This window comes from Prosopis cineraria, unplaced genomic scaffold (genome assembly GCF_029017545.1).
Source record: "Prosopis cineraria cultivar Desert tree isolate PC_DT_omini unplaced genomic scaffold, ASM2901754v1 PC2, whole genome shotgun sequence".
NCBI lineage: Eukaryota > Viridiplantae > Streptophyta > Magnoliopsida > Fabales > Fabaceae > Prosopis > Prosopis cineraria.
In genome coordinates this window covers 16,120,648-16,136,279 of record NW_026555333.1, presented here as the reverse complement: position 1 = coordinate 16,136,279, position 15,632 = coordinate 16,120,648, and the positions used below count along the sequence as shown (strand labels likewise).

Below are 15,632 nucleotides of genomic sequence, written 5' to 3'. Positions count from 1 at the left end.
TTCTGAGAATAGGTTTCCAAACAAGCTCAATTTTTATCAATCTTAGTTGTCCAAAAATGTTTTTTCCTCCTTTTTTATTCGGGGATGAGTCGGCATTGCCAAAAAAAAGAAGGGGTGGTGGTTTTATCTGTTTGTTCATTACCTCAACTTTTCTATTTGGTTTAAAATTTATCCTTTTTCTGTTTTGTTTAAATCTCCTCCCTCCATTTAATTCTTCTCCCTCATTCTTCTATGCCATTTTCTCATTGTATATATGCCCTAGTCTCACATTCGTCTCACAAGTATTTGGTATTGGTATTGCGAAGGAGAATTTGAATGCAGCAGAAGATGTATCCAGCTGTTTAAGTCCATTAACTTGCCTTCACCTTCTTCAAGTAATTCTTCTTGCTTTTATATTCCTCTCTCTTTAATTTTTTTGTTTGAGCCAATGATCACCACGTGCGTGTTCTTGACAGGCCCATTCATTGTTGGCATCACTTTTTACGCCATTGTTGTGCTGGTGCTGAGTCCTTTTGCTGTCACTGGTTTAAAAGAATGTACCAACACCATTACCCAATCCCATACCTTGCGTGCCCAGTTATTAACATCCACAAACCAGACATGGAAGCAAGAGGTTATGTCACATTATCATCCCACTCCAACGGATGACTCTGTCTGGGAAGGTTTGCTGCCCAGGAAATTACTGAAAGAAGAAAAAGATCAGCATGATTGGGCCGTGATGTATAGACAGATTAAGAAAAGGGGTCTGTTAAACGCACCTCAAGGTTTTCTCAGAGAGGTGTCTTTGCATGATGTGAGATTGAGTCCAGACTCAGTCCATGCTCGAGCACAACTTACAAATTTGGAGTATTTGTTAAGGTTAGATGTTGACAGCATGCTTTGGAACTTCAGAAAAACTGCTGGTTTGCCCCCTCTTGGCAAGCCTTATTGAGGCTGGGAAAGCCCTGATTTAGAGCTTCGAGGCCATTTTGTTGGTGAGTTTCTTTTATGTATCATCTTAACTCTTGTGTCATATAATGTCTACTCATACACACTTTGTTGGGGGTGTGAGTGTGATTTAATTGGAGATATACAAGTAAATAGAAAAAATCATCAAAAACTCTCAAGATTTTGTGTCAAAATGTGGCATTGAATCTACCAATATATTTGGTACCAAAATCTAGCGAAGTACAATGGCTTGGAAGATCTATCACAAAGCTTTACTTTTCATAATTAACACATAACTGTTTCACTTTTCACATTTTGAAGGGCATTACTTGAGTGCATCGGCTAGGATGTGGGCTAGCGCACATAATGATACTCTGAAACAGAAAATGTCAGCTCTAGTTGCTGGCCTTTTTGCTTGTCAACAAAAACTAGGCACAGGATATCTCTCTGCATTTCCATCTGAATTCTTCGATCGCTTTGAAGCTCTTCAATTTGTGTGGGCTCCCTATTACACCATTCACAAGGTACATTAATTGGGAACTTGTTTTTGACAATGCAACTACACAGTGTTGGGTGAATATTGTGGGTTTGAACTAAGTTGATTAACTTTGACAGATTATGGCCGGACTGTTAGATCAACACACTGTAGCTGGACCCTCGTGCTCTAAAAATGCTAACATGGATGGTTGAGTACTTTTACAATCGTGTGCAAAATGTGATTACAAAATACACTATCAATAGACACTACCAATCATTGAATGAGGAAGTTGGAGGAATGAACGATATCCTTTACAATTTATATAGCATAACGGTAGGTTAACTAGTCTAGTAGTTTTATTAATTTTTCATGCATGATGATTTTCTTATATTCTTGATTTTGGCACTTCCTCCATTCCTTAATATAAGTTCCAAATTTGAAAAATACACAAACCAATGAAAACTAAAATCTATGCGATATGTAAAAGTTAGTTTTTTCTTTCCATTCTTACTCTCAATTAAGTGTCATCATGAGAGAGATTGCATTTTTAAATATCAATGGTAGGTGGGATGGGTAATTTAGATTTTCCAAAAAGGGTATTTTTGAAAACATGCATTAATTATGCCTAGAAATTTGTATTGGAACTTTTATTTAGAGACCGAAAAAAAAAAAGCTATAAATGAGGATCCATATTGAAGGATGGAGCAAGTGTAACTTATCAGGATATCTCAGGCAGGGCCAAGGGATTCCTTAGTCATACATGCCTTTGTTAAACTCAATAAAGCCATTTAGAGATAAAAATAATTGCCATAAAATACAAAAAATAATAATTATAACTCATAATAGCCAATCAACTGAGGTTTGAAGGATTCTAACTGAGGTGTGGGTTTAAAAAGCTCATTATGTTTTGTTTGGTTTAAATTTTTTAAAAGAGCTTTTATCTGAGGACCTTAGTTAGACCAAATGCTAATGATTCTTACTTCCAACATTGCATTAGACACATCTTGATAGCATGTAATGCTATTTACATTTTTCTATCATTTGTTAATTACGATCATGTCCCTTGTCCACTTCTGTTGACATTCATACTCTTAGAATAATTTTGGCCTCTACCATCTATATTTTTTAACTTAATAAACTCTTTATCAGGTTTTATTTCAGTTGTTTTCATTTTTTTTCCCTTCTATTTTTTGGATATTTTTAGACTCCAACTGTTGGATCTAGAATGACTTTTTTACTACTTGTACATAGGGTTATTTTAGTTTTTTAAAATTTAATAGTTTGTAATTTGTTAATTTACTTTAGAGTTTATAATTTACAAACAATAAATTATATAAGAACTCCTTTTTAAAATTATAACTTAAACTTTAATATTTTTCATTAAAATATATACAAGAAAACTTATGTTCATTTTTGTTATTAGAAATCTTAACTGATTTTTAAATTAAATTATCCAAACAAATTTTAATTTGTTTAACTGACTTTTTAAAAAAAAGTATCTAAACATAAATCACATTATATTTATAGACTTTTTTGCTAGTCTCAGTACATTTTTAACTTTAGTTAGAAAATTTTTTGATTCAAAAACACACACAACCTATAACTATGCTTGTCTTGTTAACCTATACAGGGAGATCCAAAGCACCCATTGTTAGCTCACCTTTTTGACAACCATGCTTTCTAGGATTGCTTGCTGTGCAGGTAATATTTATATTCATTTATTATATCGTTTGTGCAAATTTTAACTGAATTTGCGGCCCTACACCATATCAAGACCTAATCATCCAATGACTTATTTAATTTTCTTACAAGCTAAGAGTTTTTAAAATTCTCATCCCATTTAGGCCGATGACATCGCGAACTTGCATGCAAGTACTCATATACCAGTTGTTGTTGGATCTCAATGCGATATCAGTTCACTGGCGATCCACTTTATAAGGTAAACTTCTAAATGTATATTATATTACTAAATTTAAAAGGAGCCATGTTTAGGCTTTGCTGGCCTAGGTATTTTTTTAATTTAATAATGTTATTTACAGATTTAATTTTGACATTTTCTTCTCAATTATCTACTATAATTAATCATAAAAAACATTGAAAACCTATTAATTAGTTTCTAATGAGCTCTATAAATATTTTTTTTTATGATAGGAAATCGGAACATTCTTTATGGACCTTATTAACTCTTCTCACAGTTATGCAAGCGGGGGCACTTCAGTTTCAGAGTGGTGGTAATGTGACCTTGTTAATTAAATAAATTGACTTTTTACAAATAAACTTCAATTAATTATATTCCTTCTTGCTATAACAATTCATTGATGTCATTTTCATAGGCATGATCCAAAGAGAATAGCAGATAATATCTTGAACACGGTAGAAACTGAAGAATCATGTGCAACTTATAATATGTTGAAGGTACAACCTATCGTGCATATGTTTTTAATAGCTCTGGATGGAATGCTTTCTAGGAGGAAATGTTTTTAGAGAAAAACTTTAGCTCATGTTTTAAGTTGTTGTACAGTTTTTTCCATAATATCAGCAATGAGAATTTAACAAGAGTTAATAATTTCTTAGGTTTCAAGGCACCTATTTAGATGGACCAAGGAAGTAACATATGCAGATTATTAGGAGCGTGCCTTAACAAATGGTGTATTGAGTATTCAAAGAGTCATGGATCCAGGAGTGATGATTTACATGCTCCCGTTAGGCCGTGGAGTTTCAAAGGCTAAATCCGAACACAGTTGGGGAACAAAGTTTGACTCTTTTTGGTGTTGCTATGGAACTGGTATTCACATATTTCCTTCGTCAAATAATTCAAATTGTATCAAACTACAATATACTCTTCACCGCTTAAACATGCATACTCTTATGTTTGAACTATCTTTGTTTTCTTCAGTATTGAATCATTCTCAAAGTTAGGGGATTTTATTTGTTTTGAGCAAGAAGAGAGCCCTACTCTTTACATTATCCAATACATATCAAGCTCTTTTGATTGGAAGTCTGTGGGTCTGATGCTTAATCAAACTGTGTCTCCTACTACTTCATGGGATCCCTACCTAAGAGTGACCTTCACATTTTCTCCTACTACGGTAATTACAACATTGACTGAAATTCTTCTCCCATAACTTTAGCCTTAGAATTATCATGATGATTAATTTGGTCCAAGTTTGATCCCTTTCGTCCTCATCCATTGCTCACTAAGTGATTCAATCCTCAAAACGGAAGGTGCTACAGTTTTAATGAATAATTGAAATTTTTACTTTGGCAGGAAACTGGCTCTTCATCTACATTGAACATTAGAATACCAACATGGACAAGTTTAGATAGTGCCAAGGCTGTACTAAATGATCAAATTTTATCTCTACCATTTGCCGGTACTTAACTATTTTTTCTTTAATAATGGTATTTCACCTTAATTGTATAACAAATTGGTCTAACCCTTGGTTTTCACAATGAAAATGTTTTAAATCCCTCTTGTTAAAAAAAAAAAAGACAAGATTGTTTGATGTAAATGCAACTATTTCTTTTATTCTAGGAGGATAAGTAGTTCTAATGAATATATAACACAACAAATATAACTCGTTTTTGTGGACATGTAGGAAACTTTTTGTCAATCACAAGAAAATGGAGTGCCATTGACAAGCTAACTCTTCAATTTCCTCTTGCTATCAGAACAGAGGCTATAAAGGGTAGAAATCAATTTTTCGTTTTCACTTCCATTGCTTACACGGAGGGAAAAAAATTTCCCATTATTGGTATTGTGTTTTGAATTGAATTCAATTGATCAGATGATAGATCGGAATTTGCTTCTGTTAAAGCAATTCTTTATGGTCCCTATCTTCTTGTTGGCCATACCTCTGGTGATTGGGACATTAAAGTTAGGTCAAATGCATCTAGTGCTAACTGGATTACTCCAATTCCTGCTACTTACAACAATCAACTAGCAACACTTTCCCAAGCTATTTCAGGCTCAATTTTTGCTTTAACAAACTCAAACCAATCTCTCACAACGTAAAAATTACCTGGACCTGGCACAGAATCAGCCCCTCATGCAACTTTTAGACTTATTTCAAGTGAACCCATCTCACAGTTTTCAGCAGTGAGAGATGTTGTTGGTAAATCAGTGATGTCGGAACCATATGATCTTCCTGGAAAACTCCTAACGCACCAAGGAATAGAGAATGGTCTCGTCATTGCAGATTCTTCCAATGGTGGGGTCTTTAGTGTTTTCAATGTGGTAGCAGGATTGGATAGGCAAATTGGAACTATATCCTTAGAATCCAAAAGCAATGAAGGTTGCTTTTTGTGCAGTACTGGTTCTGATGCTAGTGTGAAGCTAAGATGCAAGTCTGGTTCTGATGCTAATTTTAATCAAGCTGCAAGCTTTACGATAATAGAAGGACTGAGCCAATATGATCCCATCAGTTTTGTGGCTAAAGGGGCAAAGAGGAATTTTGTTTTGGAGCCATTATACTCCTTCAGAGATGAAACTTATACAGTTTACTTTAACATTCAAGCTTGATATAGATTTCTTTTTCCACCTCTTGAGAGAAAGGGAAATGATTTGACAATTGTATATGATGCATCATTGGAGTTCTTTGTATTTGAGCATACTAAAATGTTTCAAAGGGCAAGAGTGACGATGATGCAATGTATATGAAAAATGAAGGAATACACACACACACACACATAGGGGAAAGTTAATCTTTCAGTCCCCAAAATTTATAGCAAATTTTACATGGGTCCTTTCATTTTAAGAATTTTCAACACATTGTTATACTTGACAACATTTACATCTTTTTGGACAACATTCACATTGTTAGTCTTTATAATTTTTTTACTAGAAAATCCGTCCTCCACATGCATATGTCCATTAACAATGTTATTAACGGTGGAGATATGTTTAAAAATGATTATGTATACCAAATAGAGTAGTAGCTTATTTTTTTTCAAGTTTTTTTGCCATGTAAACCGAAGAACACTCGTTCATGTGATTTAAGCGTAATTATTTTTACGCTCGAATAGAAAAGAAATGAAAGCAGGATTTAAAGGAGGTAAATAGTCTCAAAAAAAAAAAAAACAACCATGGAAATTATATTGTGAAATCTGGATATAAATGGCTAATGGGAAATAAAGTCATAGCTAAGTGGACAAAAAATGCATGGGGCAAATTCAATGTACCCAAACACTTAACATTTGGCTAGCCTTGAAAGGAAGATTACTTGCAAAACAATACCTCTTCATTCCTATATATATAAAAGGTGTTTTGATACTTTTAAGAAATTAGATAATTTTTCCTTCATCTTGAAAAATAAAAAAATTAATTATTTGCTTTACTCACCATTATCATAATATTAAGTGTGGCATTATTAGGAGTAAAATTAAAAAATCATTATGATTTTATGCAATTTCAACTAAATAACAAACTTTTATCATATAAAATTTGATTAAAAATATTTTATATATAAATATGGAAGGATTATTTAAAAAAAAAACTCAGAAGTAAGTGATTGACAATACATGCGCTTTCTGTGAGATAGAGGAAGAACCACATGAACACTTATTTTTAAAATGCTTCTGATTAAGCAATCTTCTTAGATTGATTATAGATTTGATTAATTGTATTGGCTTACTTCTGTAATATGATAGATGTTTTTTCATATAGGTATTGTAAAATTAAAAGATATATTTTACATGCCACAACAATTTGCTATATATTTCTGGAAAGGAATGTGAGATTCATTATTTACATACACATGAAAAAATAATTGCTAGAGTAAATTAAAATCCAAGAAAACAAATCTCAATTTCAAATCTTAAAATTAATTTCTAAGAGTATAGGAGAAAATATGATGAATTTAAATCTTTGAAAGTCATCTCAAGGAAATCAAATTTTATAATAAATGGATAAAAGAGCAAATTGACATTTAAACTATAGATTTAAGAGCATTTGATATTCTAAACTCATTAAATATGTAATGTTTTCTTTCAACTTTTGAAAACAATATAATATAACCATACCATTAATAAAAATTAACTTTACTATTACTTGAGCAAAAAATAATAGAAAAGACCTAAAAACTTACAAAAAAAATGGGCAATAAAATTTTCTTGATTATTTTTTATAATTTTTTGGGTTCTTATCTGCAATAAACTTAGAATTTCAGATATTTCTAAACCTATATTTTAGAAGTCAATTTGCCCTTACCCTAAAATAGTATGCGTTTGCATGTGTGTGCGTGTGTTGACTTTATCAATATTATCTTTTGGGGATAATAAAACTTTTAGTCCCTTATGTTTGTATCAAAACTTTTAATTCTCTATGTTTGTCTCAAAACTTTTAATTCTCTATGTTTGTCTCAATTATTAATTTGGTTATTCAAGTTTAATTTTTATTGATTTGATCCTTATCATTTCTTAAATTATCTTATTAGTTCTATAAGTTTTAAAATATAAATTAACTCTCAAATTAATATAATATATAAAGTATATTAATGACTTTGTTTGTACACATAGCTAAACAAAAATAAATTATCCTTCAAATCAGTTTAATTTTTATGAATCCAATCCATTGTGCTCCATTTTTTGTTTTTAAAAATTTCTGAGTCTTTTTTTTTGCCTATAGTTCTTTTTATTAGTTTACACGGTTATTATCAAATATTCCATTATTCATATTAGTAAATTTTAATAGTGTTACCTTCTCTTTAAATAATAACAATCAAATCAATAAATGAGACAAATTTAAAGGAATAAATTGATAAAAATTAAATTTGAGGAATAAAATCGATAATAAAAAAAATTTAAGGGACTAAAAGTTTCATGATCCTTTATTTTTTGTAAGTTATCCAAGTTGGGTTAGATATAATCCCAAGATGGGGAAGCTGCTTATGGTAGACCTATACTTGATAAGGATGGTAGCCAAAGAGGCGGATTCATGTTGAAGTTGGGTTACTTTCCTCGTACTATTGCAAAAATGTTAAGTATCAGGGAAGGTTTTAAATCTTTGTAGGAGTATTGGCTTCACGAAAGTTAATTTATTTGTTGATTCAATGGCAGCCATAGAGAATATCCAAAAGATTTAGGATCACTCACCCGGCTCTTAGTTTTGCTAAACGATATTAAGAAAATACTGACTCAATATTAGGTGGTTTCTTATGATCACTTGTTTAGGGAATCAATGACCTTTACAAATTGGCTTGCACGCAATGCAGTGCGATGGAACCATCCCTTTATTGTTTAGCCATCATAGACTATGATCTTAGATTCAGTTTCAATGATGTGGGATAATTACCCTCTTGTTCCTTTTTCAACCTTTATTTTAGCCTTTTGCCTTATCAGTTTGTAATTCAATATATATATGTATAAAGGCATATTGTCACGGATGATATTTCCGTGACCGTGTAAAGACCAAGATAATGAACGGTCCGCTGGTTAGCCTCGCACAATATGGGTAAAGGGGGCGACATTAGCATTGGGGGTGTTCTGCCTCAGTCTTCGGACTGTGTGCACAACTGGTCGGGGGCTAGTGCCGCCTCCCTGATGAGCCCATGGCAGGGCGAAACCAGTGTGATCCGTACGTGGTAAGGCTTGTCTTGAGGATTATGGGGTCCTCCAGGACGCCGCACGGGCGCCGTGTGCTGCGCCAGACTCTCAGCCCGTGATAGAGTGGTATCAGAGCAGGACGTACTTTACTGTCGTGTGCGCGTGGGGTCCCACGTTGGGACTGGTCGGCCTCGGCACCGCTCCAGAAAGGCCTCCGAGCAGGTGGGTCCAAAAGTGGGGACTCGGGCGGGAAGGTTGGCCGTTGTCGACTCCACTCCTGTTGGCTCGCGGGTGCGAGTGGGTCCGAAGAGTGCAGGACTCGGGTGGCCACTCAGCAGTAAGCTGATGTGTTTGTGGCAGTACTGTACGTACGATCCTTGGGCGGAGTCGTTCTCCCCTAGCACGAGGGCGTGCTAGATTGGGTGTGGGAGAATGTCACGGATGATATTTCCGTGACCGTGTAAAGACTAAGATAATGAACGGTCCGCTGGTTAGCCTCGCACAATATGGGTAAAGGGGGCGACATTAGCATTGGGGGTGTTCTGCCTCAGTCTTCGGACTGTGTGCACAACTGGTCGGGGGCTAGTGCCGCCTCCCTGATGAGCCCATGGCAGGGCGAAACCAGTGTGATCCGTACGTGGTAAGGCTTGTCCTGAGGATTATGGGGTCCTCCAGGACGCCGCACGGGCGCCGTGTGCTGCGCCAGACTCTCAGCCCGTGACAATATGCTTAGATTTATCTGTATCATAGTTCATACTTGTTAATTAGGACTTTAACACCATTTTATACTCTTCGACCTACTCTTATCTGGTTTTAATTACAAAGGGACATGTATAGGACCTTCCAGCTTCTACCAGTGAGCATCACTTCAACCTCTTTTTTTTTTTTGTTAAAAGATTATAAAGAAGATAACAAGAACCAAACAACAGGCCCATTAAGTAAAGTAGATTCTGGGCAATGCCAGCCCATAGGTACCATCATGAAGGAATCAATTGATGCTGAGGATGAGGCTCCGTGAGGCGATGAACTCCTAATTTTATTGAAGCTGTTTAGATATGATATTTCTTATTTTTTATTTTTTATTTACTTAATTCCCCCAGCCTAGCTAGTGATTTTAGTTCTCAAGAATTTTTTTTTGTGGGCTTATATTCGTAAACTTAAACCTCAAAGCCCCTTTGTCTTTATATTTTTAATGACTTTAAAATTATAAAATCATCTAAATTAAATATAATTTTTAAATAATTTCTAATGAAAAAGATATATCTATATTGATGTCCATATCTGTTTACAAAGAGGATTAACAATGACTTCATGTGTATAATACACACACACACACACATGAGAACATCACAGATTAGGACATGTAAAAATGAAAAATAACTATTCAGGACCACAAAATGTTAAAATTGAATTTTGGGACTATGGTCCTTTTTGTAGTTAAAAATATTTTTATGTGACTAAAATACCCTCAATGTAAGAAATCGTACCTTAGTCTTTGAAAGGTTAAATTGATAGCTGAAGTATTTTTTTTATATTAAAAGTTTCTTTTTTTTTTTTTGGCCAACAGATTAAAAGTTTTATTAATCTCTATCTTTTGTATATGAATTTTTGTATAGGCATATTAGATTCATTTGTATAAATAAATAGTTTATACTAGTTAATTGAGATTTCCACAACATTTTATACTTTCCAACCTTCTTATTTTTTATTACAAAGGGAATATAATTAAGATGAGAGGGAATATATTCTTTTATAAACATTATGTTAGAGTTTTAGATTTAGTTGATTCAAAATGGTTAAAGTTAAAACATTACAAATTCCCACAAAAAAATCTAGATCTCTAAGGGTGCAAAATTTTGTGGCTAGAGTTTAGAGGGAGTAAAATAACAAAATCTATACTACTTTCATGTAATTTTTTTTCAAATTAAGCCAATCATCCATTGTTGTCAAACTTTTGAAATGACTTTATAAATTTATCATTTTTACATTTTTAGTTTATAAAATTAGATTAAATTACTTATAAATTTGAACTAAATAAAAATTCAATTAAACTCATTAGTTAACTCCTTGAGTGTATTCTTTTTATGTTTTCAATTTATAAAATCATGCTAATCTATTCATAAATTTGTCGAGCAAAATAAATATGTATTAAGTAGAACTTAATTCATTAAGTTAACTCATGATAGGAATGTATATAGCCACATATATGTGAAGAAAAGAAAAAAGATAAAAACAATTTTTTTTGTCATTATATACACACACACACAAAATATTTACACACTATACATTAAAAAAAAGGAAAAGAAAACCTTATTTAAATTTAACAGACAAAAGTACTTATAAGAGATGGAAATCCAACAGCAGGGGAATATACAAATTATATATTGAATTCAATAATTAAGCTTCAGCGCCTGCAAGTGGGAGATGGGCTTCCCTTGACGACTGTAACCGGGCAAGATGCATTCTTCACCACGTGATTGCTCACACTCCCCAGCAACACCCTGATGATGACATAAATAATAATAATAATAATAATAATAATAATAATTTCCATCAATAACATAATTAGGAGAATTTCATTATAGGACAATGACGTGACATTATTTTAAATCAGTTTCAATAAATTCTAAAAATTTACATTAGGAAAAACTATTAAAGGATTTAATTGAAAAAAAAATTTGAAGAAAAATGACTACAATGTCTTTTTTTTTAATTTTTTTTTAAAATTCTATTTCACTGGAGCTCTGGTAGTTGGATAACCGTCAACCACATTATGGTCATTTCCCTTCAATTTTTTTTAAAATTAAATCTCTTGGTTTTGGAGTGAATTACAACAATGTCACATCACTGGTCCAATAATAAAATTCTCCTAATATAATTTGAAAGATGGGAGAAAAAGTTCATCTTCGGGAGAGTACGACGGTTAAAATTTGAATTATGATGCTTATTAGAATGATGAGATGTGAACAATATATATTCATATTAAAATATGAATGATCCATATTTAAAGTATTAATTTATATTTATTAAAATAAAAAATTATAAAAAAATTAATAAATCGTGAAGAGAGTGTGTTATGGACGTACCTTTTAATGGGACCAAAACCTCTGCTGCCAACGACCAAAGACTGAAGCAGAAGCTGATCAACAGCTTTGCACAGCTTCTCCTTTGGATCTCCCCAATACACCTTTGCCTCTATCTTTGCCTGTTCCATCCCCAACACTCACTTCAATACATATACCCTACACTGCCCAACACCACTTGTGTCTCTAATCATTTTTAAACTAATTACCGCCTTATTTCAGGCTTTTAATTACGTCCTTCTTTCTAATGCTTCTTGTCTTCTCAATTAAATTGACTAGAAACACGCAGCAAGCAAACCAATATATAAAATAATAAATACCCCTTTGGTTTTGGAGGCAGTGTCAAGGATATTGATCACTTCAGCGTCCCTTGGAATCCCATATTGCTTGGCCAAGTTCATCTCTCTCAGTTCCTCCAGAGGCACCAAAGCTGCAGAAGCCATATACGAAGATCGATCAAAGCCTGAACAGATCATTGATATACAAAGCCTTATTATATATAGTTTCGAAGAAGAGTAGGTACGTGAACCAGTGTCGTGGAAGAGCTGCTTGCTGGTGTGATCAGAGTGGGGAGGCTGAACGTTGATGAGGATGAGGCGATCTCCTTTGTCGATGAGATTGTAGAGAGCCCATTGGAGTGCTAATTTGCTCGTCGGAGAGAAGTCCACAGCCACACCAACGGTGCGTTTCGTTGCCATCTTCGATGACGTTAATAATTTACTGTAACACTGACGCTGATCAACTTCTGAGCTTGGTGTATCTTTTATAATGGTGGCTTCCATCTTCTTGTTGGTTTCGTCTTTGCTTTATTTATTCTCTGTATTGAGTTGTTTGTCGACTCTGCGGGCTGCTTTTGGTTTGGAATCTTCTCGGAGGAGAAGAATACATATCGATGGAGAATTTAGAAACAAGAATTTTTGTGGAATACGATCCAAGCAGCCAACTCTGTTATAGATATTCCTTGTTGAAGATAACATATTGTAACAATTAAAGGTGGTGGGAACAGGGGACTAACAGCAGCCAAATTGGGCTGATGCGATACAGCTACAGCGACAGTGAATCTGATGGCTTTTCCAACGCAGAAATCCACAGATAATACCATCTCAAAGAGATTCCCTTCAAGGGAGGGATTCGAGTTTTATACTCTTGATCTTGAATACTAAATCACATTTGGCAGGTATAACTATTTGCACAGGCAGAGCAAGCTTTATCTCATTAGATAATTGGTCTCAGTCTCAGTAAAATATATATATACATATATATATATAGATGACTGATTAAATAAATGAGGTCAGAAAACGACTTTGAAATTGGCACCGACAATATTCAAATATAACCCCAAGCAAATAATTATATTAAAAAAATCACATTTTTTCATTAGTATATAAGGAATGACATAGCGCGGATGACAAATCAAAACGTTTGGCAGCAATGATTTTACTTTTTACCATTGATTGCATTGAAATCACCAATTGCATTCAAAGTTCAATCCATAAACAAGAAGGAATAAAGCAGATTCAATGAATTTACTCTATCCTAGGCGGACGCCGAACTAGGCAGAAGAAAAATTTACTTGGGGGTTGGGGGGAATCTCATTTTCCTCTGGCCAAATATAGCCATATAGTTAGGGGGTAAAATTTATGATTCATTTTTTGGAAGCTCAATTTTAAAAGAAATAAAGTATTTAAAGTTATAGATAGTGTGCTTTCTGTGGAAAACCACAAGGCATTGGCTTAAAATAGAGCTTGTATGGCTAGTCTATCATAGTGTTACCGTGAATGCCGCTTGTACTAAATAAAATTTTCTTGTCACTAGTAACTCAAAACTCGCTTTCTTCGTCATCAAGTCTTCCTGAAAACGAACTCATCATAGCTGGCTCTTATTGCAGTTATATGCAAGTGTGTCCAAAGAATAAGTCTCATATTGCCTACACGAAAGGAGCTTCAATGGTACAAGTACCAAGGATTGAATGAGTGAAAGTGGACTAATGGATGGGCTGAAGAGGCGGGAGCTCTCACACCCACAGTAGTGAACCTGATTTTGCTTCACTACTGCAAACAGATTTTTGTGCCACAGTGCGTCTTCTTGTTGGGACTGAGCTTCGTCTGTGACTTGGAGGAATTGATTCAAGTATCATTTTTGTACCTGTCCACATGCATTCCTCTAACTCATTTTGAATTCATTTCTTACTTTTGGTAAATTGGACTGATTTTCCTTCGTTTCAATCGCTGAAGCACATTCCTTCTTCCTTCAAAGCTTGCCATGTTAACCGTGTTCGTCCATGCCTTTAATTCAAAGATCGCAACATCTTGAGAGAGTGCAAATAACATTGTTAATCTGATAATATCAAATGAGAACATGAAATTGTGTATGAAACCTTAGAGACTTTATTGATAAAAATTAAACATCAAGAACCAAACCAATAATTAAGACAAACTTGAGGATTAAAATTTTCATGCTTTCATTATCACAAAAACCTGCATCTCTACCCTCCATTTATATAAATGATAGGAGATACTGGTGGAATCTGGTTTTCTAGTTTTCATTTTTCTTACACTATAACTTCACTAAATGTCTGCTGTTTGGTTGCAAAAAGAAGAAGAAAAACTCGTCATTGGGAATTTTTTTTAGTTTATATACTTAAAATTTATTTTTAGAGATAGATAATTATTTCTGACAGCTTCAATAGAACGACATACTCCATAAAAGTACTTCATAAGCATTGTTTCCCTTCTGTGCCTTCGCATTAGCACTTCAGACTAGAGACACCAGCAGAGAATATGATGTTTCATGGACCCAGCTCTTGTGCTGCCAGAAACAGAAAAACACGTGATTTAGACAGAAACAAAAGAAGCACTTCATTTGTATCATTATTTTTTTAATGTTTACAGTTAAAAGTTATTTTCATTCTGTAATGTTTGAATAATTAAACAAAATCTAAATGATTCAGATGCTGTTTGAGAAAAAATGAATAAATAAACAAACGCTTCATGATGAGTCATAAGCGATGCTTTAATAGAATTCGTTCCACAAAGAAAATTAGAAAAAACAAGCATGTTTAGAACAAAATTTCTGGCTTTCTGGGTATCACACAGGCAAAGCTGAAGTAGCAAAGTAATCGTAGGGCGGCTGAAAATATTTGGCTAGATTATTTCCGAATTATTAAAGAGGAAAAAGTAAAAGTAAAAGAAGGAAAGGGAAGGATAGCCAATCAGACAACAATGAAGTGCTTTTTTGTTCATTTATGTAGAGTCTCCCAAAGTTTTAAATTGACATTAGTTCCCTCATCTACTCATTCTATTTTTTGTTTCCATTTGTCATGTTATCAGAGTCAAGTTGATACGCAGTCATCCTGTTAGCTCAAACATAATCCTTAATAAGCAAAAGATATTTACCATATGAGCTAGCTCATGAAAGACAATGGTTTTTACTTTTCTTAGTAGGGTAGCTACTAATTTAATTAGGAAAAAGAAAACAAGATGGTAAAGCAATCTCACAGAAATCAAGGCTGAAGCATGATGAGCTAGAAAAGATAAAAGTACAGGGCATCTTCTTCGTTTGTCCTCGTCTAGCAGAAACAGGTGCATAAAGAAAACTATGAT

General features: G+C 33.7%; 1 protein-coding gene and 1 pseudogene across 1 annotated transcript; one reads left to right on the top strand and one right to left on the bottom strand.

Moving 5' to 3' along the window:
• The first annotated feature begins 427 nt into the window (after window positions 1–427).
• Window positions 428–5,927, top strand: LOC129302570 (uncharacterized; annotated as a pseudogene).
• A 5,242-nt stretch (window positions 5,928–11,169) lies between these two features.
• Window positions 11,170–13,151, bottom strand: LOC129303383 (universal stress protein PHOS32). Its single transcript, XM_054942672.1, has 4 exons — window positions 12,554–13,151; window positions 12,351–12,460; window positions 12,034–12,152; window positions 11,170–11,448 (listed from the first exon to the last, which is right to left on the bottom strand). The coding sequence occupies exons 1-4, from the start codon at window positions 12,810–12,812 to the stop codon at window positions 11,352–11,354; spliced, it is 585 nt and encodes a 194-aa protein (XP_054798647.1). The 5' UTR covers window positions 12,813–13,151; the 3' UTR covers window positions 11,170–11,351.
• Window positions 13,152–15,632: the final 2,481 nt, after the last annotated feature.